This window comes from Sciurus carolinensis, chromosome 1 (assembly GCF_902686445.1).
Source record: "Sciurus carolinensis chromosome 1, mSciCar1.2, whole genome shotgun sequence".
Classification (NCBI taxonomy): Eukaryota; Metazoa; Chordata; class Mammalia; order Rodentia; family Sciuridae; genus Sciurus; species Sciurus carolinensis.
The window spans coordinates 1,795,947-1,822,339 of NC_062213.1; the positions used below are offsets into that span (position 1 = coordinate 1,795,947).

The 26,393-nt window shown below is 56.8% G+C and overlaps 2 protein-coding genes across 7 annotated transcripts; both read right to left on the reverse strand.

The window, feature by feature from the left end:
* Positions 1–816: 816 nt before the first annotated feature.
* Znf696 (zinc finger protein 696) lies at positions 817–15,382 on the reverse strand. 4 transcript variants are annotated; one of them, XM_047562414.1, is made up of 5 exons: positions 12,430–15,382; positions 9,432–9,721; positions 8,457–8,552; positions 6,533–7,604; positions 817–2,351 (listed from the first exon to the last, which is right to left on the reverse strand). In XM_047562414.1, the coding sequence occupies exons 3-4, from the start codon at positions 8,470–8,472 to the stop codon at positions 6,544–6,546; spliced, it is 1,077 nt and encodes a 358-aa protein (XP_047418370.1). In that variant the 5' UTR covers positions 8,473–8,552; positions 9,432–9,721; positions 12,430–15,382; the 3' UTR covers positions 817–2,351; positions 6,533–6,543. The 4 variants fall into 4 exon arrangements, with proteins under 4 accessions (XP_047418370.1, XP_047418351.1, XP_047418364.1 ...); XM_047562395.1 differs by having other exon boundaries at positions 9,128–9,721; XM_047562408.1 differs by having other exon boundaries at positions 8,695–9,721.
* Gli4 (GLI family zinc finger 4) lies at positions 15,377–23,053 on the reverse strand. Of its 3 annotated transcripts, none has more exons than XM_047562385.1 (4): positions 22,975–23,053; positions 21,511–21,668; positions 19,369–19,464; positions 15,377–18,691 (listed from the first exon to the last, which is right to left on the reverse strand). In XM_047562385.1, exons 2-4 carry the CDS (start codon positions 21,629–21,631, stop codon positions 17,766–17,768), a joined length of 1,143 nt encoding a protein of 380 aa, XP_047418341.1. In that variant the 5' UTR covers positions 21,632–21,668; positions 22,975–23,053; the 3' UTR covers positions 15,377–17,765. The 3 variants fall into 3 exon arrangements, with proteins under 3 accessions (XP_047418341.1, XP_047418332.1, XP_047418324.1); XM_047562376.1 differs by lacking the exon at positions 22,975–23,053 and adding an exon at positions 22,419–22,454; XM_047562368.1 differs by lacking the exon at positions 22,975–23,053 and adding an exon at positions 22,199–22,433.
* Between the last annotated feature and the right edge of the window lie 3,340 nt (positions 23,054–26,393).

A 26,393-nucleotide genomic window follows, 5' to 3' on the forward strand; every position in this document is an offset into this window, starting at 1 on the left:
TGGGCTGCATCCCAGTCCTTTTTTCTTTTTGAGGCAGGGTCTTGCTAAGTTTCCCAGGCTGATCTTGAACCTGCCTTGGCCTCTCAAGCGGTTGAGAGGCTGCACCATGGTGTCTGGCCTGTTACCTGTTCTGTCAGGGCCACGTCTAAGGCGGCTGTGCCTGACCTGCTGCCGTGGGATCGATCTCTAAGTTCTCTCCTAAAAGGGCTGTCGTTTTGGCTCCTAGTGTAGGTTGCCCTGCATTGCTTGGGGCAGGTAGTCAAAGCATGGGTCCAGCCTCACTGAGCAAGGATGACCACATGTCCCAGGTCCTGTCAAGGGACAGTCCTTCCCTGCTGAGTGGCCCTGATGTTCTCGTTGGAAGTCAGTTGACTGCAGACCTGTGGATTATTTCTGGGTCTTGGTTTTGTTTGGTTCCCGATGTTCTGAACCGGCACCCTTAGTCCTGTGCTGTGACCAGCATGGCCAAACTCTCAGTTCCAGCAAGGGATGAGGAGGAATTAGAAAATAAATATTCACAAACACAGATCTTGAAGATTATGCTGGGATCAGGTGGAGCTCTGCCCTCTAATGGAGATGCAGATCTAAAGAGTGACACCAGCAATCTTTATTTATATATGTCTCATTATCAGGTTAAAGACTATGCAAGCTTTATTCTTTGTATTCAGGAAAGTTACAGAAACTAGAACATCTATGTAACTTTTCTGAAGTTGCAACCCACAGTTGCAAAGTGCAACGTTAGGAGCTTTGTGTAGCTCTCAAGAAAGTCCACTGTTAAAAGTTACTATAGGCGCTGGGGCTGTAGCTCAGCGGTAGAGCACTTGCTTAGCATGTGTGAGGCACTGGATTCGATCCTCAGCACCACATAGAAATAAAATAAAATAAAATAAAGGTATCATATCCATCTACAACAAAAAATATTTTTTAAAAAGTTACTGTAAAGCAGTCAGGAACCAGAGCTGCTGAAACATTGTGGTTGTCTAGCATAAGAGCTCCTTCTGAGATATGTGCCTGAGATCAAGGTCTGAGCTGATAGCCTCCTCCTGCAGGGCGTTGCTACAGCAGCTAAGCATCCTGTGCCCCTGCACAGAAACATTCCCAGGCACCAGGCATGCCAGCCATGAGGTCATCAGAGACCCCCAATCTCAGTCACTGCTGTCCCATCCTCCGTCACCACTCTCCGCAGTTCTGATTACCCTAAGTTTGGAGGTCAGGAAGTCCTCTTTTTCTCTTCAAAGATTGCTTTGGCTCTTTGGGGTCCTTTGAAATTCCACATGAACTTAGGATCTCCTTGTCGGTTTCTGCAGGAGGGATGGGTTGAGTCTGCAGGGCATCTGGAGGAGTGAGGCCGTCCTGCAGTGGTGCAGCTGTGTACGAGGTCTTCGTACCTAAGACTTCTTTAATTTCCTCTAGCAAAGTTTTACAGTTTCTCAAGAAAAAGTTTTGCCCCATTTTAAGGTTAATTTTTTTCAGAAGTATTTTATTTTTTCATGCAGTTGTAAATGGAATTCTCTTTTTCATTTCCTTTTTGGATCATTCATTGCTAGTTGGGTTGAGGTCCCTGAGACCACCCCAGGCTCCATGGTTCACCAGGGTCACAGGGTTCACTGTATGGTGTATTCATGGCTGAGGCTTATTATTCAGAGGACACAGAGCAAAAGCCAGGAAGGAGAAGGTGCTGAGTGGGGTCCAGAGGCAGCAGGTACAGCTGCAGAGCCTCCGGGAGCCTAGTGGGTGTGGCACGTGACTCCAGAGGCTGTCGCTGCCCTGCCACATTGTGTGGCTCTTCTCCTCCCTTGTTATGAAATCAGTGTCCACATTCAGAAGCATGACTTTGTGCTTCCCTGCTGGCCCCCTTTCTCCCCCAGGCCCTTCTTCTGAACTGCTGGATACAAGAGGGACAAAGCATCCTCGCTGAAGACTGGAATCAGGAAGTTGGCCCCGGTGGGAGGGGGCAGGTGAGGTCCTGAATCCTCCAGAGCTCTGCAGGCCCGTGCGACTGCCCCAGGCCCCCCGCCGGCTTGGGCAGTGGTGTCTGGCAGCCACGCTGCCTTCCCAGGGAGGGAGTCAGGCTGTCGCGCAAGGCTGCACACTGCTCCACGCCCACAGGCGCAGTCCCCACAGGGAGGCCACTGTGCCAAGGCAGTGCGCAGCACCACAGGCAGGACGCTGTGGTCTCTGTCAGAAACACTCATGGTTCTGGAGGTTTCTATCTTCCTGCAGGTTTGTCACTATCTGATGTTGGTGTCCAGCTGTCTGTGGCATCAGTCACCCTCTGTGTCTCCATGCTGATGTACCCACTCTTGGTGACGAGTGTCCCGAGGTGCAGAGGCGTCTTAACGGTGGTGTGTCTGTGGAGCAGAGGTCACAGTTAGACCCTAGGCCCTGGTGAGGAATGTGGCCGTTGCAAACCCTGGACTCTGTGCCCTCGTGACTCTCCCAGAAGTGCCCTGCCCGGCTGTGGCCACTGTCTGCCTGGCACTGTGTCTCCGTCCAGGCTTGAGGGGCAGTGGCTCATACTGGCTGCAGCGCCTGGGCCGGCCCAGCCTCTGGTTCAGGTGTTTGCAGCAGGGGATGCGAGGTCGCCAGGGGCGTGGTGCATCCGTGTGTCCCACCGTCGCAGCTGCTGGCAGCCTGGTGGTTAAGGTGAACGGAGCACCTGTCTTTTCAATCTGCTTTAAGAGGCAGGAGTAAGGTTGAGCACCTTCTCAGGCTCCGCTGCACCCAGCCCCCAGCACTGCCTCTCACTGCCAGCTCACGGCTCCTTCACCACCTTCCAGGAGCAGCCTGGGCAGTGTCCTTCCCCCCTCTGCAGGCGCCTTGGGGCTCAGGCAGCATCTGCTGGGGCTGAGGTGGCAGTGGTGTCGGTGGGTGTGTGGTTGATTCTGGCCTTTGATCATGATTGCTCTGTTCCCCTGACTCAGTGACCGGGAAGATGACAGGCGTGTGGCAGCGGCAAGCGTGGGCTCTGCTGGCCCAGTGCACCGAGGCCTCTAGAGTAGAAGCAGCACCTGCTGGAGAAACTGGAGGAGCAGCTGGCCCAGCTGAGCACCCAGGTCGCGAACAAGAACAAGCTGGAGGGCCTGCACGTCCAAGCTCAAGCCCCTGGACCCCAGGGTCACAGGGCTTGTGGTGTGGGCCTGAGGTCAGTGCCACACATGCTTGTTTTCCAGGAGGCCCAAACTTGGTCCCATTGGGGCCCCCACCTTGTCATCCCTGGTGGGCACAGGTTCTTCCTGTGACAGGAACCTACCTGACCAGATGTCCCTGAGGCTGAGTTCCGTCTTTCATCCCCTTCCTGAGCTCTGGGGTACCTTGGGGCGAGGTAGTGGCCTGGGTATGGAGTCACGAGGGTGCTCAGCCTACCCGTGGGAGAGGTGGCAAGGTCCAGGGCTCCCTGAGTGTCCTATCGCTGGATGCCTGGGCTGCAGCAGGTGCAGTCTTGGCGCCCTGGCGTGGGGGTGTGCCTCTGGCTGGGGGTCCCAGGAGCAGCAGGCCTGGGCTGTGCACAGTGACTCTGCCTCCCAGCTACAGAGACCACTGCCCTCTTACCAGACCTTGGTCTTGGAGGTGGACAGGTGTCGGGCTGACACTGTTTCCCACAGGTGCAAGAGGTCTGGTGTGCCTGTGGTGAAGGCCTACAAGATGCAGAGAGCGCGCCTGGGCCCTGGACATGGCAGGCGGGGACTGGGTTCTAGGCAGCGTCTTTGTGGTTCGTCACTATTGAAGTAATGCTGGGGAGCTGGGGAGCCACGTACGATAGTGTCTGGTGTGAGCGCTGGGCACGTGGTGATCTGGAGCCAAGACCCAGACGCGAGCCGTGTGCTTGTCGTGGTCGTCCTGGCTCTCACCTGCTGGTGGCCCATTCAGACTTCAGACTGGCCGCTCCTACTTGATGAGCAAGACCGTGTCCATGCGCTCTGAGGACAGGCCCTGTGAGCTGACTTGGTGCCTCCTCAAAGCCTACTGCCTCCGCTTGGTAGGAGCCTCATCTTCACACCTGGCTCCTAAGGCCACAGACCGTCTTGTCCCTGTGCCCAGTGGCCGGCCCCCGTCTCCCTTGAGCTGACTAGGCATCGTGCATGCCAAGCTCACACTCTACCATGGAGCTGCCTCACTTCCCTGCTCAGATGCCAATTCATGCTGCCTGCCTCAGTTTCCCAACACTGTACTCTTCCAGGTCTCACCCACCCTCAGGGGCTCGTCGGCTTTGGGGTGCTGGCCCCTATGTGTTTAGTGCTCTGCTCCCCGACTCTCTCAGCCATGTGCTTCCTCAGTGGCGCTCACCCTGGGGCTCTGCCCGCCCATGCTTCAGCTAGATCCCAACAAGGTGGGCTCCAGTTCCCTGTGTGAGGCCCCTGGTCAGCCCAGGGGGACTCTTGGTGGCTGCCAGCAGTCTAGCTCCTCAGAGTCCCTGAGGCGAACCTGGCTCCTGTGGTGGTGACGACTCTGGGAGCCCGAGGCTGCCCTACCCTCTCGTGGAGGGGCCTTCCTGTGCTTGGACCCGAGTGCAGCTGCAGGAAAGGTGTTTCTGGATGGTGGAGGTGGTGAGGACATTGGCGTGGGACCAGGCCCTGGGAGACGAGCCAGCGTTGAGGGCAGGCCTGACACGTCTCAGTCTGACCTCACAGCAGGGTCAGGCAGGCCCCTGCCTCCTGTACAGATGAGACTAACTTCACACTTGGAAATGAAGCCCAGAAATTCCTGGCTTGAGTCTGCTCTGTTCTCCAGGATGTGTGGCTTGAGCCTGCCCAGGACAGTGGGTAAGGCTGTGGGTCAGCGGGAGGGCTTCAGGGCAGAGGCCAGGCCTTCTCCTGCCGGGTTACACACCCCGGAGGCTGTTCCTGTGGTCAAAGCCCATGTGCACACCACCAAGGTCCACCTCGAAGCTGCAGTAACTGCACTTGCCTCTTCGGTCTGCCAAGTAGAGGCTGCCAACACGAGGTTTGATGGTGGATTGTTCCTCAGCAAATGTTAACATAAAGCTGGTTCCAAAAATGGAACAGTACAGCTGTCTCCCCAAATTCCTATGCTGAAGTCCCAATCCCTAACATGATGGCACCGAGAGGTGGGGATTTGGGGTGCTCATTAGACTGAGAGGTGGCCAGGAGGGTGGGGCTGAGGCTCTCTGCGAGGAGGAAGAGCTCCGGGACTTCCTCTCCACCAGCACGCTGCAGGGAAGGAAGGGCCTCTACCGGCCAGGAAGCAACCGTCACCGGGACAATCTGCTGGCACCCTGACCCTGGACCTCCAGCCCCTAGAACTGGGAGAAATAAACGTCTGCTGCCTAAGTCACTCAGCCTGTGGATCCATGACAGCCAAGACAGGTGTGGAAAAAGCCAACACCCAAGTCTCACACAGCAGAAGAGAGCCTGGGGAAACCAGGCTCTTTGCAGTAGCAAAGAGGTGGGGAAACACTGCTTTCAGTCACCTGGGATCCAGGAGACCGGTGTGCATGAACAGAGTGTTGGAAGTGTTTCCACTGGTACAGGCTTCAAGGAGATATAAGCTAGAGAAGGAACCAGAATAGCCTGCAACCAGAATATAGCAACAGAGCTAGAGTTGATATGCCTCAGAAACAACACCATTTTACATCTTGTCTCTGGTCAGCAAGACTCTTGAGGTCAAAGAAGCAAGGTTGTGCCATAACACTCTTTTTATAAGGCCTCAGAAAGGTTTCAGATACTTCCTAGTACAAACTCCCTGAGCTAGACAAGAGGGTTTCTAAGAACTTGAAGGATGTTGTCCACAGCATTCTAACACACCATGCAAAACAGGAAATATTTACTCAAAATTTAAAGTGCATTTTGTCTAATGGAGTTGACTGTAATCCTCTACATTGGAGACATGATATTTTTAAGGGAGCTGTGTCAGTCTGAGTGAAAAGGGGCTGAGATTGTTCAAAATGAAAAGAGGTCTTTGGATCCCAATCTTTCTACAGGCAGTGAGTAGTGTGAAAAAGTATTCAATTGCAAATTAGTCTGTTCATCTTAATTTTTTTTATCATCTATCTGTTTACTTTTTTTGAATTTTCCTTTAAAAATAATAATCTGTTGTTATTCAATGGTATGGTTTCCTTTCAAACTTCTGGGCTCGAATAATTGTCCCGCCTCAACCTCCCAAGTAGCTGGGACAACAGGTGCCCCTACCACAGTGGACCTCCTCTTCATTTCTCTAGGATTATGACTTAAAATTGTTTCTCAGATGTCTATGAGAAGCAGTCTGGGGACATGTGCTTTGCATTCACATAGAAGAATGAGACTTAACTGGAGTCATGAGGACACAGGGAGGCCCGAGACCAGAGAGTCCTGGCACAGGACTACACACCGTCCCCTCAAATCTCCACCTTGGGGAAACCTGCGGTTCCCATCAGGGACACTGGCCTTTCCTATCCTCCTTTCCCCCGCTGGGCACAGACAGAGGCTTTCAGAGGCCGAAACCTTTATTGTTCTCCTCACTGCACACAGGTGAGAACAGACCTGCGATGTGGGCCCCTCCGATCCTTTCCGCCACGCTTTCTGCCCCAACTCACCCATCACAGGCTCACTCGGCATCATGCACTCGCTGGTGCTGGATCAGATGAAAGCTGAGGCGGAAGGCCTTGCCGCAGGCGGAGCAGCGGAACGGCTTCTCGCCCGTGTGCACCCTCTGGTGCCGGAAGAAGCCGGACAGCGCCCGGAAGGCGCGACCACACTGGCCGCACTCATAGGGCTTCTCGCCGGTGTGGATGCGGCGGTGCTCACTGAGGAAGGAGCTGCGGCTGAAGGCGCGTCCGCAGTCCTGGCATGCGTAGGGCCGCTCCCCGGTGTGGACCCTCTGGTGCTGGATGAGGTTGGAGCTCTGGCTGAAGGCCTTCCCACACTCCTTGCACTCGTACGGGTTCTCACCGTGGTGAATCCTCTGGTGCCGGACAACATTTGAACTGTGAATGAAGGTCTTGCCACATTCGCTGCACTCATACAGTCTCTCTCCAGTGTGGATTCTCCGGTGCTTGGCAGCATCTGACCTCTGGCTGAAGGACTTGCCGCACTCGGCACACTCGTATGGCTTCTCCCCCGTGTGGATTCGCTGGTGTCTGATGAGGTTGAAGCTCTGGCTGAAGGCCTTGCCACACTCCATGCACACGTAGGGCTTCTCCCCGTTGTGTGTCCTCTGGTGTCTGACCACGTGTGAACTGTGGATGAAGGCCTTCCCACAGTCGCTGCACTCGTAGGGCTTCCCCCCGGAGTGGATGCTTTGATGCTTCACCACATCTGAGTGGCACTTGAAGCTCCGGTCACAGGTGTCACACTGATAAGGCCGCCCTCTGCAGCGGCCTTGCTGATCTGTTCCGTGACCTGAGTTTCGTGTGATGTCTGATCTGGACGCACCATGCTCACCACTGTTCTGCCCTCTAGTTTTCTCCCCAGGCCTCTGTGCAGCATCCACGTGTTCACAAAGGTCACGAGATCCTGGTGCTCGGGGAAGCCCCTGCAGCAACCCCGGCACAGCCTCTTCAAGGCATCCTCCTGCTCCTGAAGTCTCCTGCTGTGGTGTCAGCCCCACGGTCTGCACTGCCTGCCCAGCAGCCAGTACAGCACACACTGGAAATGTACCTTTCACAGCTGGAAAAGAAATCAGACATGCACGAGTTCAGACACAAGAAAACTATCACCATAATACGTGTGAAACTGAGATGGCACTAGCAAGCTATGGCGATGACTGAGGAGTAACACTGAAGTCCTATGTGGTGGATACCTATTATTTTGCCTGTTTAGTTCTTGCTTTCTAACATTCATGGTCTGGGCTTAAGGGGTGGGTTCTGGACAGTGCATTTGGTACTCCCAGGAGAGATGGGCATCTGTGTGTGGACACAGGGTTGCCTCTGAGTTCTTGGGAGGTATGGGTCTGGTGTGTTGAATCTATGTGTGTTCTGGGTGGCCACAGTTGGTTGTTTTGACTCAGGCTTCCACTAATTAAGAATTGGCAAACTAAGTGTGCAGGGGCTTTGATGGTGCACACTTCCTTACCAAGGGAAGACAGCACCATTCTGAGCACTAATTATATAATGAAACAGGAGTAACAATAAAAAAGGATGAGTCCTCAACTTTTATGGACTTCAGATGTGGCCTTGCATGTTAGGGACAGAGAGAGCTTAGAACCTAGAGCCTGACAGGACAGCTGGCCAATAAGACTCACCAGCACCTCCATTCATCGAACTCTCCCTGGTCACCTCCTGAACCTAGGCCAACTAGCAGGCAAGGAGCCAGAAAGAGAGCATGAGACATGATGTGTGGCCAGGAGAGCACCTGGCAGAGGTAGTAGGAAATGGTGAAGATGAGGGGCAGGAAAGTGAGCCCTGGCCACATCCTAAGTGGTTGGGCAGATGGGTGGATGGGGGGCAAATTCTTAAGCTGCCCCCTCTCCCAGCAGCTCCTCTGAACCTCACTGTGGGCATGTCCCTTCACACCTCTCACCTGTGGGGGTCTCCATCGGGGTGTCCCTCTCCTTGGCGTTTGGAGATCAGGCTTGGCAGCACGTTGCAGGACAACAGGAAAAGGAACAATTCTTGCCTGGGTAAAAGAAGTAAAAATCAAAATGACAGCGAAAGCAAGGTACAGGGGAGGGTGAGGTGAGGTCAGAATGCCTTCAGAAAAGAGCCTGGGAACCGGCCCTAGGGGGTCCCGCGGGGCAACCCCACACCCCTGAGCCCACTCTCATCACTGGCCCTCCAGCGGGTCCAGGGCAAACGGTCACTGCAGTCGGTGTTCTGCCGCTGGGCTCCCTGGCCGTGCCCCAAGACGCAAGGCTGATGGGTTGCTGCGGTTTCTTGCTGCAGTGATGTACCCAGAACGTCAGTCAGCCCCGGGGATCTAGAGAAATCTCCATGGGTCCTAGCATTTTCTTAGTAATCATAAAAACTTGAACATAAAAACCTAAAACCAGAAAAGGTTCTACGGATGGTGCAGGTTCGGGTTGAGGAATGACTTCTCCAAGCCTGACACTCGGGGTAAGGCGAGCAGATCTAACAGGTCAGGACGCTGAACGTGCAAGAACGGAAGGGGGACCACCATCGGGCCGCAGGGAACTCCCAAGGCGGGGACTGCGGCCGACCCCGGGCGGGCCTCCGCGCAGCCTCCGCGCCCACCTGTCCACCCAAGCCTGCGCTCCGAGGCGTCGGCCCTCTGCACTCTGCGCCAGCTGCCCCGCCCCAACCCGGCGCACCGGAAGTGCCGCCACCAGGCCCCGCCCTGCGGGCACTTCCGGGGCGCTCTAGGGCGCGGGAGGACTGTCGCTCTATGTCCAGCCCCCCCACCGCCTTCAAGACCTCAGCAGCTCTGGCTCGCACGCGGGCCGCGCCTCTGCCCCACTAGCTGCCTCAACCCGCGGTCGGGGCATCGCGCGGGGGCGCCCTGGGCCCCACCGGTCAGTGGGCGCTGCAGCCTACAGACCATCTCCGGGAGCGGAGGAAGGCGGGGGAGCTGATCCGCACAGGGAACCGAGGAGACGGCGAGCGACGGCGAGGTAGGATCCCGGCTGGCGGGGACTTGCCACGTAGAGCGTGGCACAAAGGCAGAGCTGGAGCCGGGCTTCCTTCAAGCACCGCCGCTGCAGTGACCCGAACTTGACACCTGTCTTGTCCAGTGGTTTTGTAAAGGCTCTCTTGGAGCATCGAAGTACCCACTACGTCCCGGGGTCATCGGGCACGCAAACCTCCGTGAAAGGCTCAGGAAAAGAGAATCTGCAAGAGAAATAAAAGGGTGCACTTTTTCCACGTGATGGGAACCAGTGATTTCTTCCTCCTCTCTACGCTTCATTTTCGTTTCTCTAAAGTACACAGTGCGTATTTAATAAGTAAAATGTGTTTTATCAAAAAAGCGAAGTCTTGATAAACGGGTAAAACATGACATTTATAAACTTGTAAAAGTGTGAGGATGATGGGTGTGGTGTACACCTGTAATCCCAGCTATTCAGGACGCTGAGGCAGGAAGATAAGTCTGGGCAATTTATTAAGACTGTCTCAAAATAAAATAAAAAGGAGCTAGACATGGTGATAATCCCAGCCACTGTGTGGCTATGACATCAGGATTGTAAGTTTAAGGACAGCCTGGGCAGTTTAGCCTCAAATAAATAGGTCAGGGTGTAGCTCAGTGGTAGAACACTCGCCTCACATACTTGAGTATACTCAAGTACCACCACACTCAGTACCACAGAAAACAAACAAATTGTGAATTTTTATTTTTATTTATTTATTTATTTATTTTGTGGTGTTTGGGATGGAGCCCAGGGCCCTGTGCATGGGAGGCAAGTGCTCTACCAACTGACCTATATCCCCAGCCCCAAATCATTAATTACAAAAGAAGAGAGAGAAATTAATAAATACGGGGAAGAGCTGTTTCACGTCTAAGCCCCAGCAGAGTATGTTCTTGGATCAAAGGATAGTGGACACCAGGATGCCTGAGAGGATTTTCTTCAAATGTGCCCATTTTTCTGTCATGCAGATGTGTTGCTGACATTTGTTCATGAAGATGCACAAGGCAGATTCATCCATGGGATCTGTTTTGGATTTTCCTTCCCAAGAGTTCAGAGATGCATCTGGGAACCTGTTATTGGTTCTGCTCTGGCCCCTTCCTCACACCACCTGAAAACAGCATCCCCTCCTGTCTGGGATGGGGAATGCTTCCCTTTTCCCACCAGATTTTTCTGGAACTCTGCCCCTACCCGTACCCACCCAGGATGGGCCTTCTGCCAGCCTTTCCCCAGAGACCAGGAGAGCGGTCTCCATCCTCTGCAGCCCAGGAGTGAGATGGTGTCAGGCCTGCAGCGGCTGTGGACCAAGGCCAGACAGTTTTAGAGATGAGAGACCAGGTTGTATGAAGGCTGTGGCCCCAACCTGAGAACCTGAAGTTCCTGGGTTCCTGAAATTCCTCCTCAGATCCCATGTGCTGCCCAGTGATTCAGAGGAGCACTCTGACACTTGATCTTTGCTTTGGCAGGACCACCTGACTCCATGAGTTCAGGTTCAGAACACTCAGAGCTGGCAAGTTCCTGGAGAGGAGGCTGCAGGGATGCCAGGCAGGACTTGCGGCATGTACACAGGGAGCCATGTGTTTGCTGACTGGTTTGTGTCTCCAACATGCTATGTGGGCTCTCTTCCTCCACTAATTCAGACCTCAGGGGCTGTTACAGGCAGAGGGTCCTCATGTCGCTTCCAGCCATCACTCCCCTTCCACAGTCCATAGCCGTGGCCGTCAGCTTTTAATATTAGTAACCCCGAGAGTCTGTTTTGTAGATGAGGGTTTTGAGAGGGAGGACTGCAGGGATACCCCTCCTCAGCCAGGCTTTGCTGTGCTGAGACAAGTGGCCAGAAACTGGAGGCCACTTCTCATCCATAGCACCTGGGGTCAGCAGTTGGCAGGCTCTGCTTCTTGGCCCGTCATTCCATTCTGACAGGACAGTGTAACCCCTTAGGACATCACCTGCTAATGTGGAGAAGCCACTCTGGCTCTTCCTGTGTCCCTCTTTTAACAACTGGAGCAAGTCCCCAGCACAGTGAGTTCAATGAAACCAGACAGTGGGAATCTGCTGCAAGCTGGGGAGAGATGGCCAACAAGTCTTTTGGCTGCCATTTTGCCCATGGTGGTCAACGGCAGGCCACTCCTTGCCAGGATAGTTTTCTTTTCTGGTTCAGAAATAGCTTCCGAATGCAAGCTTTGGAGAATGCAGACCACAGGCCTAGGACCACAGCAGGGGCAAAGGGCGCCACCTGTGGGATACCTGCCCTGCTCACAGTTCCTGGGCGCTCATCCCCAGTGCAGAAGCCTGGGTCAGCCCCAGGGAGCTCTTAGCCACCTGCTGCCTGCTGCCCTGGAACTGGGCTCCTGTACCTGTCTCCCGCCATCCCTCACCATTGTGTGCTTGGGACTTTCTCATTATCTGCTGCATCAATAAAAACATCTGTGCATGCACACCCACCGCATGCTGCATATTTAATTGTAACAAATTATGCAGCATTACAAAACATAAAAAATCAAAACATCTAAAAGGGATGATCTAAAAAGTATAAAAGCCCTTTCCTCCCCTCTCCTCTTCATGGAACATCTTATATTCCTCCTCCCTGGCTAGCTATATCTTCTGTTTGATCTTGATTGTGGCTGGCTGAAGCTACCCACCACCCACTGGGCAAAGTCCAGGCCCCTTTCCCTGGGCAGGAGTCTCCTCTTTCCTGCTCAGCCCTCTCCTGCTCCCTCCACCATGTCCAGTACCAGCCCCTTTCACATTCCATCTCTCCTGCACCAAGCAGTGTGGCTCAGAGCCCTGTGGGGCCAGGCCTTTCCTCTCTCTCCAACTGCCAGGACCCGGCAAACAGCCCCTCCGCCTGGCGTCCTGGCGCCTGGCTGGCCCAGCATGTTCCTGGTCATTCTTGCAAAGGGTAGTAAACATACTTACTGCAGATTAATTCCTTTTTCTTTTAACACTTAACTGATGTCAAAGCATGGTTCACAGGAGGCGGTTCAAAGTCAGGTCCCATCCTCTCTAGCCCTGGTCTACGGCATTGTCAAAGGCCACCTGGAGGGCACGGCGCGGGGGCCGCGGAGCCTAATTTCGGTGCAGGCGTCTGGCGTCCACGCAGGGTCCTTTAGTCTCGCTGGGCCCGACCCTGCCACCCCCGCGTCTGTCCGCAATTCTGCGCTGCGGACCCGCCCGTGCTGCAGGAGTTGGGAGCAGAGACGGAAGGCCCTCCCGCCCGTGTGCACCCCCTGGTGCCGGAAGAAGCCGGGTAGCGCCCGGAAGGCGCGGCCACACCGCCCGCATCTCACCGGTGCGGATGCGGCGGTGCTCGCTGAGGACGGAGCTGCGGCTGAAGGCGCGTCCGAAGTCCTGGCACGCGTAGGACCGCTCCCCGGTGTGGACGCTGCGTGCTGGGCGAGGTCGGAGCGCTGGCTGAGGCCTGGGCGCACTTGGGGCACGCGGAGGGCTTCTCGGCCGTGTGGAAGCGCGGGTGCTTCACCGCGTCCGACCTCCGGCTGACCGCCCGCCCGCACTCGCCGCTCGCGTGCACGTGCGCCTGAGCCCGCAGGCGCTGCAGGAGCGGCGCACGGGGAGGCCCCATCCCCACTGGAGCCCCTTACCAGGCAGGCGACAGGGCTCCCAGGACAACTCCTGGTAAATCTGAGACCTCAGGTCAGGAGACTATTTTAGGGGCGAGTTAAGCGTTGAGTTTGGTTTAAAACTAAGAACTGACTGAAAATAGGGCAAACACCCCCAGACCACAAACAAAATACTATTGGGAAAAAGAAATTTGTTAAAAACATGCTTTGTTTTGGATCTGACTTCAACTTTCCTTCCCGAGGTCTGAGGCTGACCAGGTACCTCCCATCCACCCAGTGGGCAGCAGGCAAGGCTGGGTCCTGGCAGAGCCCATGGACGCTGCGTGCTGAGAGATGCGAGACTGCAGTCAGGGCTGAGCTGAAGGCCGAAGACGGCGCTGGAGAGGGAAGTACCGTGCTCTGGGGTCCTGGCTGCTTGAGGAGGAGAGTCTGGCCGGTCTCCCTGGGCAGGTGAGGCGGAAGGCAAGGTCAGAGCAGGTGCCAGAGCTGCCACTGGAGGGGATGTACACTTCCTGGTCCTGGGACAGGTCCTGAGGATCACAGAAAGCACTAGCCCAGGTGCGCTCCTATCGGCCTGCAGGAGGCAGGCAGCGGCTAGCTGACTGGCCAACAGACCGTGTCCAGGCAAAGTCCAGGAGGGTGTGTCACTTCTGGCCTCAACAGCAGGAGCATCCTTTTCATCCTGACTGGTATGCAGGAGAAGCTGACGGGGTCAGACGATTGGCGATCCAGACTTAAAAAGCTCTGTCCCAACATTCCAGAATGCTGCTTCTCAGAGAGGAGCACGCAGCGCAGCCTTTCCCTTAGCACTCGTTCAGGGCGCCCCTGCGGTGCGGGTCCCTGGCTGGGTGCAAAGGACACGCTCCCCACGTGGGGTCACAGCTCCAGCCGGCCTCAGCGCACGGGGCGGACCGGGGCCGGAGAGGCCCTGGAGAATGCGCGGGCCGGATCGGGCGCAAGAGGGGTGCTCCGCAGGCCCCGAAGGCCCGCGGTTGGGGCCACGCCCCTCCCGGCCTGGGTTCCAGGGGCGCGCGCCTCGCGCACGACCGAGACGGAAGCGCGGCCCGCAGGCCCCACCCCATGCCGCAGGCACTTGCGGGCACTCTGGGCAGTTCGGGTGCTGGCTTGGGGACCGCTGGGTCAAGGCTACTGTCCCAGGCGCCCTGAACGCGGCAGCTTAAAGGCCGGGTCTGCGCGCCTGGTGCTGTCCGAGGTGCTGGGTGGATGCGGTGGTGGGGCAGAGACTGGACGAGCAAGGGGACCCTAGAGGCCATGTGAAGGGCTTGGGTGAGTTGGGGAAAGAGCTCTGTGTGCAGGTGGGAAGAAAGGGAGCCCAACCCTGGATTGGGGCTGTGGTACAGGAGAGATGGCGGTGCTTGAGAACATTACCGTCCAGCACTGAACCCAGGCCAGCCACCCTCCCACCAGCCACGGGAACCCAGTGCTTAGAAAAGAACGGCCGGGGTGAAGATGGACTGCCTTCCACAAAATGGGTCAGACGAGCCGCTAGGGTCTGCCAGCATAGACATAGCTCCCAGGTGAGGAAGCCTTGGTACAGGTCCACAGCTAAACTGAGGCCACGACCAGATGAAGGAAGTACCCTGTGATGGCACACCCCTGGCCTCCTCAATCCCCCTTTAGGGCAGGGTTGCAACTGCTTTAGGACTGAAATACCAACGTACCCAAGGTCAAAACACTGAAAGCCCAACTACACATTACTAAACAAAGAATAGGTCCCGAGAAACTAAAAATTCATTTTACAGAGATAAGAGCTGTCCTTAACGTTTCAAAATTGACTTTCTTATGCATTGCACCATGGGGGTGTTTATGTAGAATAAAACCCTCATGTCCAACCACAGTCTCCAAATCCAGGGTTGATTTTGTCTGTCACAACCACGTGTAACCTGCACCTGTACCCAAAGCCCTGGGTACAGATTCAGCTTGACTACAGCCATCTGAGTCTAACCTCCATGATTGCCCCAGAGTAAACCTCATTGGTTTCTCCTGTATAATTCCCCAGAAAACTATAGTAGACAAAACCACGGAATCACACTGTTAGCACTGGGCAGGTAGTTAGGGGCAAAGGCCTCTGCTTCCAGGCAGAAGGGGTGAAGCAGGCAGCTGCTGTGCGGGTGACTTAGTGCTCCCTCAGGGGTGTTTTCAGACCCAACTCTCCAGAGCCACTTACAAGGAACAGGCCAAACTTCTCAGTGTTTCTAGGTGGCTAGGAGTGAACTCTGCTCGTTGTAATACTGAATTCTCTGCCCAGAGGCATCCCCAGCTGCTTTTTTTTTTTTAAGGCTGTGCTGTGTGACCTCAAACTGAACATGCCCAGCAGTGTGCTGTGCCCGCCTCTACCTGTGGCCATGAGTCTCCTAGGGGAACATGCTCATGTTTCCCCAGTAAAAGCCCCTTGCCTTGTTCTTGAGGGACACAGTGTTTTCTGAACTGGCTGTAATAACCCTCTCTTCACTCTTTATCTCCAGGTTGTGCCTAGTGGCTTTGCACTCACCAAGTGGCAAACACTGCATGAGGTAGTCCTTGGAGATTTACAAACTGACCCTGACTCCAGGGATGCACCCAACTCTTCCATATTAAGACAAATCAGGTACAGTTCAGCCAGGATGAAGTCACTTTGGTCCTAATTCATAAATATGCCCCCTTCTGATCCAAACTGTGAGACTCCAACTGGTCTTGTCACAACCTTGCTTTTGTCCGTGAGTCCCACAGTAAAATGCACTGTGACCCTGGATACATCTGCCTCTGGTCTCAGGGCACCTGGGACAGATCCTCACACCCTAACCCGGTGGTTCCAGGACGCCATCTATGACTTGTCAGCTCACGTTCCTCCCTCCCTCCCTCCCCTTGCCTGCAGCCCCTGAAAATTTCCTCACAAAACCTTTTTCCTGCAGCTCCAGGCACTGGAGGGCTTAGTGCCCCTCTCTAGGACCAAATGCAGACACCGTGCTCACAGAAACTGTCACTTCCGGTTCTGAAACTCACATGCAGTCATTTTCCTGGGCCATGCTGGCTTCCTACCCGTCTTTCACCTCTGCTGTGCTCAACCTGGCTCGAGGTGTTATTTTGCTTTGATGGTGTCAGATGTCCACTCCCACCCTCCCTGGGTGCGGACAGCCACTGCAGGAGCCCTTCAGAGATACCTGCAAGAGCTGGCTTGGACTGGATGCCTCCTGCGATGGATGCAGAGAATAAGCGTGAGGAGAGATGGTGTCCAGGTGCCTCTAGGGCACAGGGGATAAGAAAGGTGCCCTGATCAAATGGATGCTGACAGGGATGGGCAAGCTAAGGGGAAAGGCCCTGAGGAGCCCATGCCCAACTCCTGCCAGATCACTCTGCATTCCCTGGAATGTAGAGTGGACTCAGGAGGAACAATTGGGAGTCTGCTGACTGCCAGGGCTTGAACAAGGACACTGGGGGAGATGCAAATTCCACTTCAGCCTGCGTTGGTGGGTCCTGCCCAACAAGGGACAAGAGCAACCTTGCCTCGGCAAGGGTTTAGACCCAGCACGGAGGAGCTGCCCCGCCAGCCACCTGCACCCAGAACTAGTCCTGGGGCACCTGGTCCTGCCCCACGAAGTGCCTGAGGCGGCTGGGACGTCTGGAGCAGCACACGATCTCCCCTAGATGCTGCTAGGTCCACTACTGCAGATGGAGCCCCTCCATGGGGAGGCAGCGGGGCCGCCCTGCAGAGCCTGCTGCTGCCCACACACTCCTGAGGGGAGGGGAGGCAGGCAACAGCTTGACCTCCAGCCCTGACCCCTAGATTGGCTCTCAGTTGGCATGGGGATATAGGGTGGGGGTCAACCTTCCCCAAGGGACTGCATGGGGCTCCGTGACCCATCAGGAGACCTGCAGTTGGTCACTGCTTGTGACATGGAGCAAGCCATGGGTCACCTCAGAACTTCCATGTCCTCTAGTAAACAGGCTGGCTGAAGGCTGATGACACAGCCATAAAGTAGGCTACTGGATGCAGCAGGGAAGTACTTCACAGGCACCACAGGGACCTGGGGCCAGCTAGGAGCCCTGGACAAGTCCAGCAGTGGGGACGGGCTAGGGAGGTCACACTGTGGCACTGCAGTCTTGGGAGGGGCTTGCCTTCCCTAGCTGTACTGGAGGCAGTGGCTGTGGCTGCTGACAGCCTGCTTTCTCCACCAGCCCTGCCCTCCCCTTTTAGGACCCTCAGGGCAGATCTTCAGAGGACAAGAGCCCTAACCCTGTGCAGCAACCTGTGCCAGGCCAGCCCTGACAACCCAGGGCCACCTTCTCAGAGCAGGAACAGCATGGGAGGCCAGGCAGGGAGAACACAGGACACACAGGTCCTCCCATGGAAGCCTGCTGGCCTTGCAAACCCTAACTGCAAGAGCAAGGGGGCAAGGTGACGGACAGGTCTGAGGCTGTGCAGGGAGAACATGCTACGAGGGGATCCCATGCCCAAGGGGGAAGGCAGGACCTGGAAGGCAGCCCTGTCCTCCCGCTGCGGGTCTCCACCCGTTGGTCAGGTCTGACCAGCCCTTGGCGTGGCTCTGGAAGGGCTGGGACAGCTCCTGGCCTTGGGCCCTTCCCATGGCGGCCCTCAAGGTGGGAAGTAGCCCCTCTCCCAGCAGAAGCCAGCTCCCGTTTCCATCCAGAGAATGCGTTGGGGCCGGGCTGTGGCTACTCGCGGTAGTGCACCCTCTGGTGCTGGATGAGTTGTGAGCTCTGGCCGAAGGCCTTGCCGCAGGCACTGCAGGCGAAGGGCTTCTCACCCGTGTGAGTCCGCAGGTGCCTGAAGAAGTGCGAGCGGCCACGGAAGGCCTTGCCGCAGTCGGCGCACTCATAGGGCTTCTCCCCGGTGTGGATACGCTGGTGCTCGATGAGCACGGAGCTCCAGATGAAGGCCTTGCCGCACTGGCTGCAGGCGTAGGGCTTCTCCCCGGTGTGCAGCCGCTGGTGGCGCACCAGGTTGGAGCTCTGGCTGAAGGCCTGGCCACACTCACCGCACTTGTAGGGCTTCTCGCCGTTGTGGATGCGCAGGTGCTGTGTGAAGTGCGAGCTGTGGCTGAAGGCGCGCCCGCACTGGCCGCACTCGTAGGGCTTCTCCCCGGTGTGGACGCGGTGGTGCTGGATGAAGCCCGACCAGCCCCGGAAGCGCTTGCCGCACTCGTGGCAGGCGTAGGGCTTCTCGCCTGTGTGGATGCGCTGGTGCTTCAGCAGCAGCGAGTTGTACTTGAAGCTCTTGCCGCAGGCTTCGCAGCGGTGTGGCGTGATGCCCCGTGCACTGGCCTGCCGTGGACCCGGGCCCAAGCTGCACCCCAGCTCTGGAGCCTGTTCAGGGCTGCCCCCGGTGTGGCTCCCTGAGGCTCCCTGTGGCAGGAGTGCCAGGCGCCAGGCACCCCTCCTCTGGGAACAGGGCATGGCCCCTGGAGGCTTGTCTGCTGGCTGCTCCAGGCTGGACTTCTGCCCAAAGTTGTCCCCACACTTGGGCCTATGGGGAAAGCTCCTCAGGAGGCCCTCCAGTGACCCTCCATCTGGGTCCACCCCGGCTTCAGAAACATGCTGGCGGGGAGATGACGGAGCCTGCTCATGCTCTGGCTTGGAGTCTGAAAGGAGAACGGTAGAGACAGATGGTGCCCAGCTCCCAGCCCCACAGTGGCATTCTAGGGACTGGGACCAAGGGAGAGCAGAACCTGGTGGGAGGAAGGAGGAACGGGCAGTGGCTCAAGTGTTTCACCCCGAACAGCTGTGACAAAACACAAGGTGAGGAGTAGCAGGACCCTGTCCCTGCGTAGGGGCCTTTGGCTGGCTCCAAAGACACAGTGGTCACAGGACCTGCCTGTCCATCTCTGAGCTGGAAGGAGCAGCCTCAGGGTTGACACTAAGGACTGGCAAGGATCTGGAACTTTGAGAACTCTCCAAAAACTGATCCTTCAGGCTAAAGGGCCGGGGAGGGAGGGGCCTCCCTCTCTAAGAGACAAGGGACAAGTCTCTCTTGAAGCCTGCCACGCCAGAAGGGTAGGATCTGATAAACCCATACCTGCTCCAGAGCTCCATGGGGTGGCTGTGGCCTCAATAACAACTGCACTGTAGCCCAAATCCCTGGCCCACCCCAGAACCTCCTGGGGGCTGATCCATGTTGCCACCAGGAAGAAGGGGCCCCAGACAGTAGCTGTCACAGCAGTGGGAACAGTCAGAGTCTGGTGCTCAGGAGCTCCAGGGAAATGGGAAATGTGCTCAGCATGCAGGGTGGGGTGGGAGTAGGTCATGAGTCTTCACTCACCAAGCCAGGTGTCTCTGCCGGTCTCCACTTCCTCTACGTCTCGGAGATCCAGTTCTGATGGCTGGGAGAGTACCTCAGGGCTGGAGCGGGGACAGCCTAGGGGCAGGGGCTGTGGCTCAGGCCCCACTCTCCAGAGTGTACCTCACTTGCCCAGCCTGCCTATTGGGTGCCATGTGCTCCTGGGCCAAGCCCTTAACACACAGCCTCCGCCCCACCATGCACACACCTGCCCAGCACCTCCCTGTCACCCCTAGAAGAGCAGGTGAGCTTCACTCAGTGCCACTGTCAGGAGCCCCCAGTCAGGAGTGCCCTTTCTCTTCCTCCCCAGCTTGGTCGAGCTGTCCTGGGAAGTCCTCCTAGGACTGGCTTTGGGACTTACCCTCCCTTGCCCTGTAAGCAGACAAAAGCTGGGCAGTCTCTGGCTTGGCCTCCTTCCCGTGCCGTCATCTCTCACGGCTCCTGGCCCTGCCCTTGTTGGAAGGGCCCACTGCCCTACACTGCCCCTATATTGGGTACAACACACACTCTGAGTTGCTGTGTGAGATCCTCAGCACCCCAAAGCTGGCTATGGCTGTCCTATGTCTGTGTAGGGCCAGAGATGTCCTGGGAGAAGAGCAACTATATCCTGCCCCGGCTTCCTAGCCTGGCTTCTGTGTTCTGTGCTCTAAGAGGCTGGGGCCTGCCAGGAGATGGTCTCAAGCCTTAGACACTGGATCCCAGCCTGCTGGCCACAGGGACAGCTGAGCACCTTGCCTAATGCAGCTCCTGCATCCTCCATTCCTTCTGAGGAGGAAGGAGCCAGCTCCTCCTCCAAGGACACCACGTGCCCAGAACTGTGCCCAGCTGGAGAGTGTTCTGGAATGACTGTGTATGAGACGGGCTCTGAAGACTGCTGGGACTTGGGCCTCCTGGGTGGACCTCCCTGGAAACTCCTTCTGGCCCATCTCGGACTTTGGCCTTGGAGCTGGAAGGACTGGGCTCCAAGAAGTCCTGGCTTGAATCCTAACTGGCAAGGAAACCCTGGGCAGGTTCCAGACACACTGGAGTGTCTGTTAGGAATCAGTGAGCCTTAGAGCACTTCTGAGGAACCAGAGAGCAAGGAGTTAAGCGCTGGGCTCTGAGAGGCAGGTCCAAGGACACAGGCTGGAGGCCCTGGAAGGTCCAGAAATCACTGGAGAGGGGACACGGATGGTGGTAGGGGTGAGACTCCAAGGCTCAGCACAGAATGAAAACCTGGGCTGGTGTCTGGGATCCGTCCAGGCCCTCTGGTGTCTGGGATCCGTCCAGGCCCTCCACCTGGTCCACGGGGACAAGAGCAAGTTGCTCCGAAGGTGTACTTTCCTAGCACTCTCCTGGGCATGGGCAGGGGCCAAGGTGTCCTGCAGTCAGGGAGCAGACAGCAGGGCTTGGGGCTCCCATTCTGGACTGGGCTGACCTATGCTGTACCCTGTGATGTCCTGGCTCTCTGTCCTTATCTGTGAGTATGTGAAAGGCTGTGGCTGGCCTTTGACAAGCTCGTCCCAGACCCTGGTACTGCAGTCACGCTCCACAAGCCTCAGTGTTACTATGCCGATACCTGGAACAAGAGGAACTGCCAAGAATGAGAACCTCGGGCACCAGGCAGGCTGTTTTCCTGGGCCTGGCACCAGCTCTCCAGAACAGGTGTAGGCTGCCAGGACACACCTTATGTGGCACCTTGTCTTTGCTGTCATTGGCTCAGGCTCTTAACAGCACCAAGGCTGGCTACCTGACACAGGGAGGAAGGCTCAGGACACCATGACCTGGGAGCCAGGTGTGCAGGGGCTCTGTGGGACCTCTGTGCTCCCTACTCAGGACCAATGAGACCATACACTGGTGGGGAACCAAGACCAATGGCTCCATCCCTGCAGGTCCCACAGGGACCATATCCAAAGCAGCCTAGCAGCAACTCTGAGCTCCGAGAGCTTTTCTCTAGCACACCAGACATGGGGTGGGTTTGGCCCCCTCCCACTGCCAAGTCCTGAGCCCAGCACTGCCCCTCAGGGCCCTGCCTCCAAGGAGCTGCACAACTGCTGCTGCCTTTCAACAGCTGGGTTGCTGGGTCAGATGGGGCTCCATGGTGTGGAGGCAGGGCCGATGGAACACAGTGGGCCAGAGGAGTACCGTGTGGATGACCGTGGAGGTGGAGCTGTGCCGTGTGGTGCTGGGCTCCAGGTGTCCCTGATGACAGACTGACAGGGGATGGGACAGGAAGGGCTTCCTCAACAGCCCCTAGTGCTGCCATCTTCCTGAGACTTTCTGAAGGTGTGCGCACCTGGGACCTGAGGAAAATGAAAATCAAGGCAGGTGAGGGTGGTGGAGAGGTCTGTGGGGAGGGGAAAACACACCAGCTCTCAAGCAGCCCCATGTGACACGGTGCTCCTCACTCAGGAACATAAGGATGCCAAGAGGCAATGGCAGGTGAACCAGCGGGGCGGTGCCCGCTGTGGTAGGAGGTGATTCAGGGACCTGGGATGTTTGTTCAAAACGAAACCCTTATCAGGACGTCACCTGGGCAGCACCAAGCTCTTCAGCTAAGGATCCTGAGTGTCCTTCCAACCCGTGCTCTCACTCCCCCACACCCGTGGCTGATACTTCCAGAAAAACCTGCACCACACCCTGGGGTCCCCTGGCCCTGGGAGGGTGAAAACCTGCAGGCTCTGCCTCCCATCCCGCGGAGCCCGAGACCACAGGCTGTGACCCCCACGTCCGGCCTGCGCCACCCCGAGACCCATCTGGGGTCCAAGACCGTTCCTTAACCCGGTTTGCAAGAACTGCTCGCGTCCAGCGTGAGGGCGTTTCGCTTTCGTACCGTGGCGCGGGAGAGGCCAGCAGCAACGCGCGTTCTGCAAGGTGCGGGCAGCGCGCCCAGCGGCCGGGCGGGCGCCGAGGGCAGCGTGCGTGGCCCGCCCGGCCCGCGCTCCCCCGCGCCCGACCCGGGCCGCTCCCCGTGCCGCCTCCGGCCCGCGCGCGGCGGTGGCCGCGGTCACCGCGCGGGGCGTCGCGGGCCGGGCGGACCGCCGCCCACTCACCTTCCGAACCGGAGGCGGCCGCCCGCGCCGGCCGGAACTGCCTCGCCGGCCGCCGGTGCGCTTCCGGGACGCTCTGGGCGCCGGAGGACCGCGCCTCGGTGGCCTCCCGCCGCCGCCCCTGGCGGAGAAGCGGTGCGCCCGCGGGTGCTGGGCGGCGGAGGGCTGGCTGCGGCGGGCGTCGCGGGCTCTCGGAGTCGCCCCGCGGCCCGCGAGGAAGCAGTCCTCGTGGGAGGGGGCTCGCGAGTGTGCCCGAGGGAAAGGCGGCTCAGGGCGCCGCGCGGGAAGGCAGCTGCCCAGGCCGCGACCCCTGGCCCCCGCAGGGGAGGCCGCCCTGGCAGTTCCGCGGAGGACCAGCGAGGGGCAGAAGCGCCCTGCCGGACACCTGATGCGAAGCAGGAGCCAAGCGGCCGATCGGTGAGAACTGCAAGGGGCCCCCAGCCCTCCTGGCCAGCGGACAGCGGGAAGTCGGGAAGTCGCCCCAAGGGTGTACTCTGCCCTCTGCCCGAAGGCGACCCGCTGACTCTTGGGAGTGCGCTTTGCTTGAGCCGTACGTTACCTTCCCTCATAATAAAATCCTCTTGCTTGCCTTTTCGTGTCGACTGAATTTTCCTCCGACTCAAGAACTAGGTTTGGAGTCCCAGCTCGCCTGGGATCAGCGCCACCTACAGGGCAGGTATTCGAACTTCGCTTGTTCATCTGCCGGCTCTGGCTGAGATGGTGTCCTGCGTGGCCTCTGCTGTCTTGCCTTATCTGCCTTTTGCCTTGGATTTCTTAGGGTACTCTTTCTGTACGTCATCCCGTTGCTTTTGTTCAGCTTTTCGTGCATTCGGTGACTGCAGTGGCACCTTGTTTTTTCCAGCTGGTTCACAAACTCATCTGATACTTTTTTTTTTTTGCGGGAGCGGTGTGGGGGTTTGGTTACCAGGAATTGAACTCAGGGGCACTCGGCCACTGAGCCCCAGCCCCAGCCCTATTTTGTATTTTTTGAGAGGGGCTCACCGAGTTGCTTAGGGCCTACCATGTTGCTGAGGCTGGCTTTGAACTTGTGATCCTCCTGCCTCAGCCTCCCGAGCCCCTAGGATTACAGGTATGTGCCCACCACACTCAGCTCTCTTGCTTTTTGCACCATCTTTTTGAGCAAAGTCACTGCAGAGGTAACAAGGCCATCTCCACATGTGACTATTGTGTTTTGGCGTACACCTGACTCTTCATAACTGAGCATCATTACCATCTCCTTTTAGAGGCTGTATCTGGAATCTGGAGGGTGATTGGCTCACCACCTTTGTCTACTTACGAATCACTCATAACTACATTCTTGACTTTCTATGTCTGGCTTTAGATTTTCTTTCATCAGGACACAAGAACTGAGGTCTAGAGCTCTGGCTCCCTATTCTCCTGTGACAAGGTGATGACCAGAACAAGCACTGGGAGAGAGACTGACCTGCAGCTGGGTAGAAGGTGCCCCAGGCCTGGGAAGATCCCCCTGAAGAAAAGAGCCCCCAGGGTCAATTGAGCCCTAGGACAGCAAGCCTGGGACAATTCAAGATCCTCACTTGGGTTCAGTTCCTGAGCAGGAGAGTGGGTTGCAGACTGCTCATCCCCCTTGTTGATCCTGCTGAAGTCACACAGACTTCAGGACCCCTTCCTCTGGGGTCTATTCCCAGTGCTCCTGGTTCTGGGGGCTGCCCATTGTGCCTCACCAGGCCTGTGCTGCTGCAGTTGTGCAGTGACTTTGGAGGTGGCAGACACTGCTGTGGGCGAGAAAGTAGAGCAGGGGCGTCTGGGCCCGAGTCCGGCAGTCGTTGGCCATAGCAGGTTTGGTGACTGCCAAGGTGGCACTGCAGGCTGAGTGGGGTTCTGGCCCCCGCTGTGCTCAGAGGAACACTGAACACCCATGACTATTGTGTTGCTGGTGCTGAGGAGGGCCCAGCACCAATGCAGGAACTCAGCCTTCCCAGCAGGGCACTAGCGTGGGGACTGCCAGGGCTGGCCTGAGCTTCCTGAGCCTGTGCGAGGTTCTGGGGCCAGATGGGAGCTCCTGGACACATGCACTTGACCCTGGCCTCTCAGGTTGGAGGTGCCATCCAGGAAACACTGTTCCCACAACCCTACCATCTCTAAGGCGAGGGACAGGTGGTCGGGCATGGGCGAGCTGCTCCCACTTCTTGAGGTGGGGAAGGAGGAAGGTGGGAGAGGCCAACTCAGGAAGGTTTGAAGGTGAGCCAGAGCATAGTAAGTTTATATTTAATGGAGCTGGAGAATGTTGCACGCAGGACTCAGAGTTATTTCCTGGATAGTCGAGGTGATTGTAAGGCTCTTCTACACTAAAGGTGAAAAATCAGTGGCCCTGAACCCCGTTCAGCTTACAGCCACTGTTTGGGTTACAGAGTTTTGGTATTTTTTTTTAGTTGTTGATGGACCTTTATTTATTTGTATGTGGAGCTGAGAATTGAACCCAGTGCCTCACACCTGCTAGGCAAGCGCTCTACCACTGAGCCACAACCCTAGCCCTGTTTTTTAAGAGAAACTATTTGAAATAGTCATAAACATTTAACTTGAAGATTATGCAAATCACATATCTAACAGAGGACTCATTCCTTATTTATTAAAAATATTCTCTAAACTCAACTGTAAGAAAGCAGTTCATTCCAGTTAGAAAATTGGCAAAAAGGATAGAAAATGGACAAGAGATGACAACCAACCTTCAACAGAGGCCAGGGAGATGCAGACGAGGCTGCCAGCCAGCAGGGAGCCCAGCTAAGGCCTCCTGTTAAAACACCTGGCCAGCCACCTGCCCAGCATGCACACTGGGGCAGGGTCGCGAGCAGCTGCGCACTCACAGGCTGCTGGTGGGAACACAGAACGGCGTCCCGTGGTGGGAGCTGGTGTGCACCCTCCAGTCCATGAGTGCACCCTCACGTGATGCAGCACCCTCCTGGGCCTTTGCCCCAAAGGTGTGGAGACTAGCGTCCACATGAATGTGCAGTAAGCTCTGTGGTCACAGCCCAGAGCAGTAAGTCAGGGAATGCCACGAGTTAGCCAGCAGGCTGCACCAGGACCAGGTCTCCTCGGAGCTGTCTGGGTTTGTCTTTGGTGTAGTCCTATCAATCCAGCACCACTCGGGTTGAGCCTACCTTCAGCCCAGGCGGGCACATTGACACACGCCTGTAATCCCCTTTACTTAGGAGGCTGAGGCAGAATCACAAGATCAAGGCCAGCCTCAGCAATTTAGCGAGACCCTGTCTTAAAATTTAACAAATAAAATAAAGGGCTGGGATGTTGCTCAGTGATGAAGCACCCTGGGTTCAATCTCTGGTGCGGTCCATTGCAGCTGACCCGATAAGCCACGAGGATCCTCACCTCTGGATGGATCTTTAGTCTGGCTGGTTCACGGGAGTGACAGCACAGGGACGCACCCCACCTCGGGAGCAGGACAAGGGGCTCTGGAGAGAATGCTGGTTTCTGACTCGACAGCCCCGTGCCCTCATTTCTGTGCCAGCAGCAAGCCTGACGGTCACAGCCCCAGGGCTCTGCTCTTGGCTTCAGTGGGGTTGCACCCACGCTCTGGTATAGATAACAAGTTGGCTCCCTTGGAACCAACCTGGGAAGGGGCCGCTGAGCCTCGGCAGCTGGGGGACTGAGCCGCAGACTCAGGCGTGGGCCAGAGCCTGCGGGCCTGTTGCCTGGATTTGCCTTCTCCATGTACAGTGCAGACAAGGCCGCCACTGGATTCTTTTACTGAGATTAGAAAATCCACCCAGGATCCTGAACACCTGGCCTGCTTTAGCTGGTGCCATTGGGGAGTCTGTGGGGTGCAGCAGTCATCTCCATTGGTCCCGGCTTGCTCACAGTGACCATGTGAATCTTAGTTTCCCCAGGTGGGAGGGCTGGTTGTCAACCCAAGTCACTGAAGGATGAAGTGCTGAGAGCACTTCCCAGACCACATGGCTGGTAAGTGGCAGCCTGGAGAGTGGA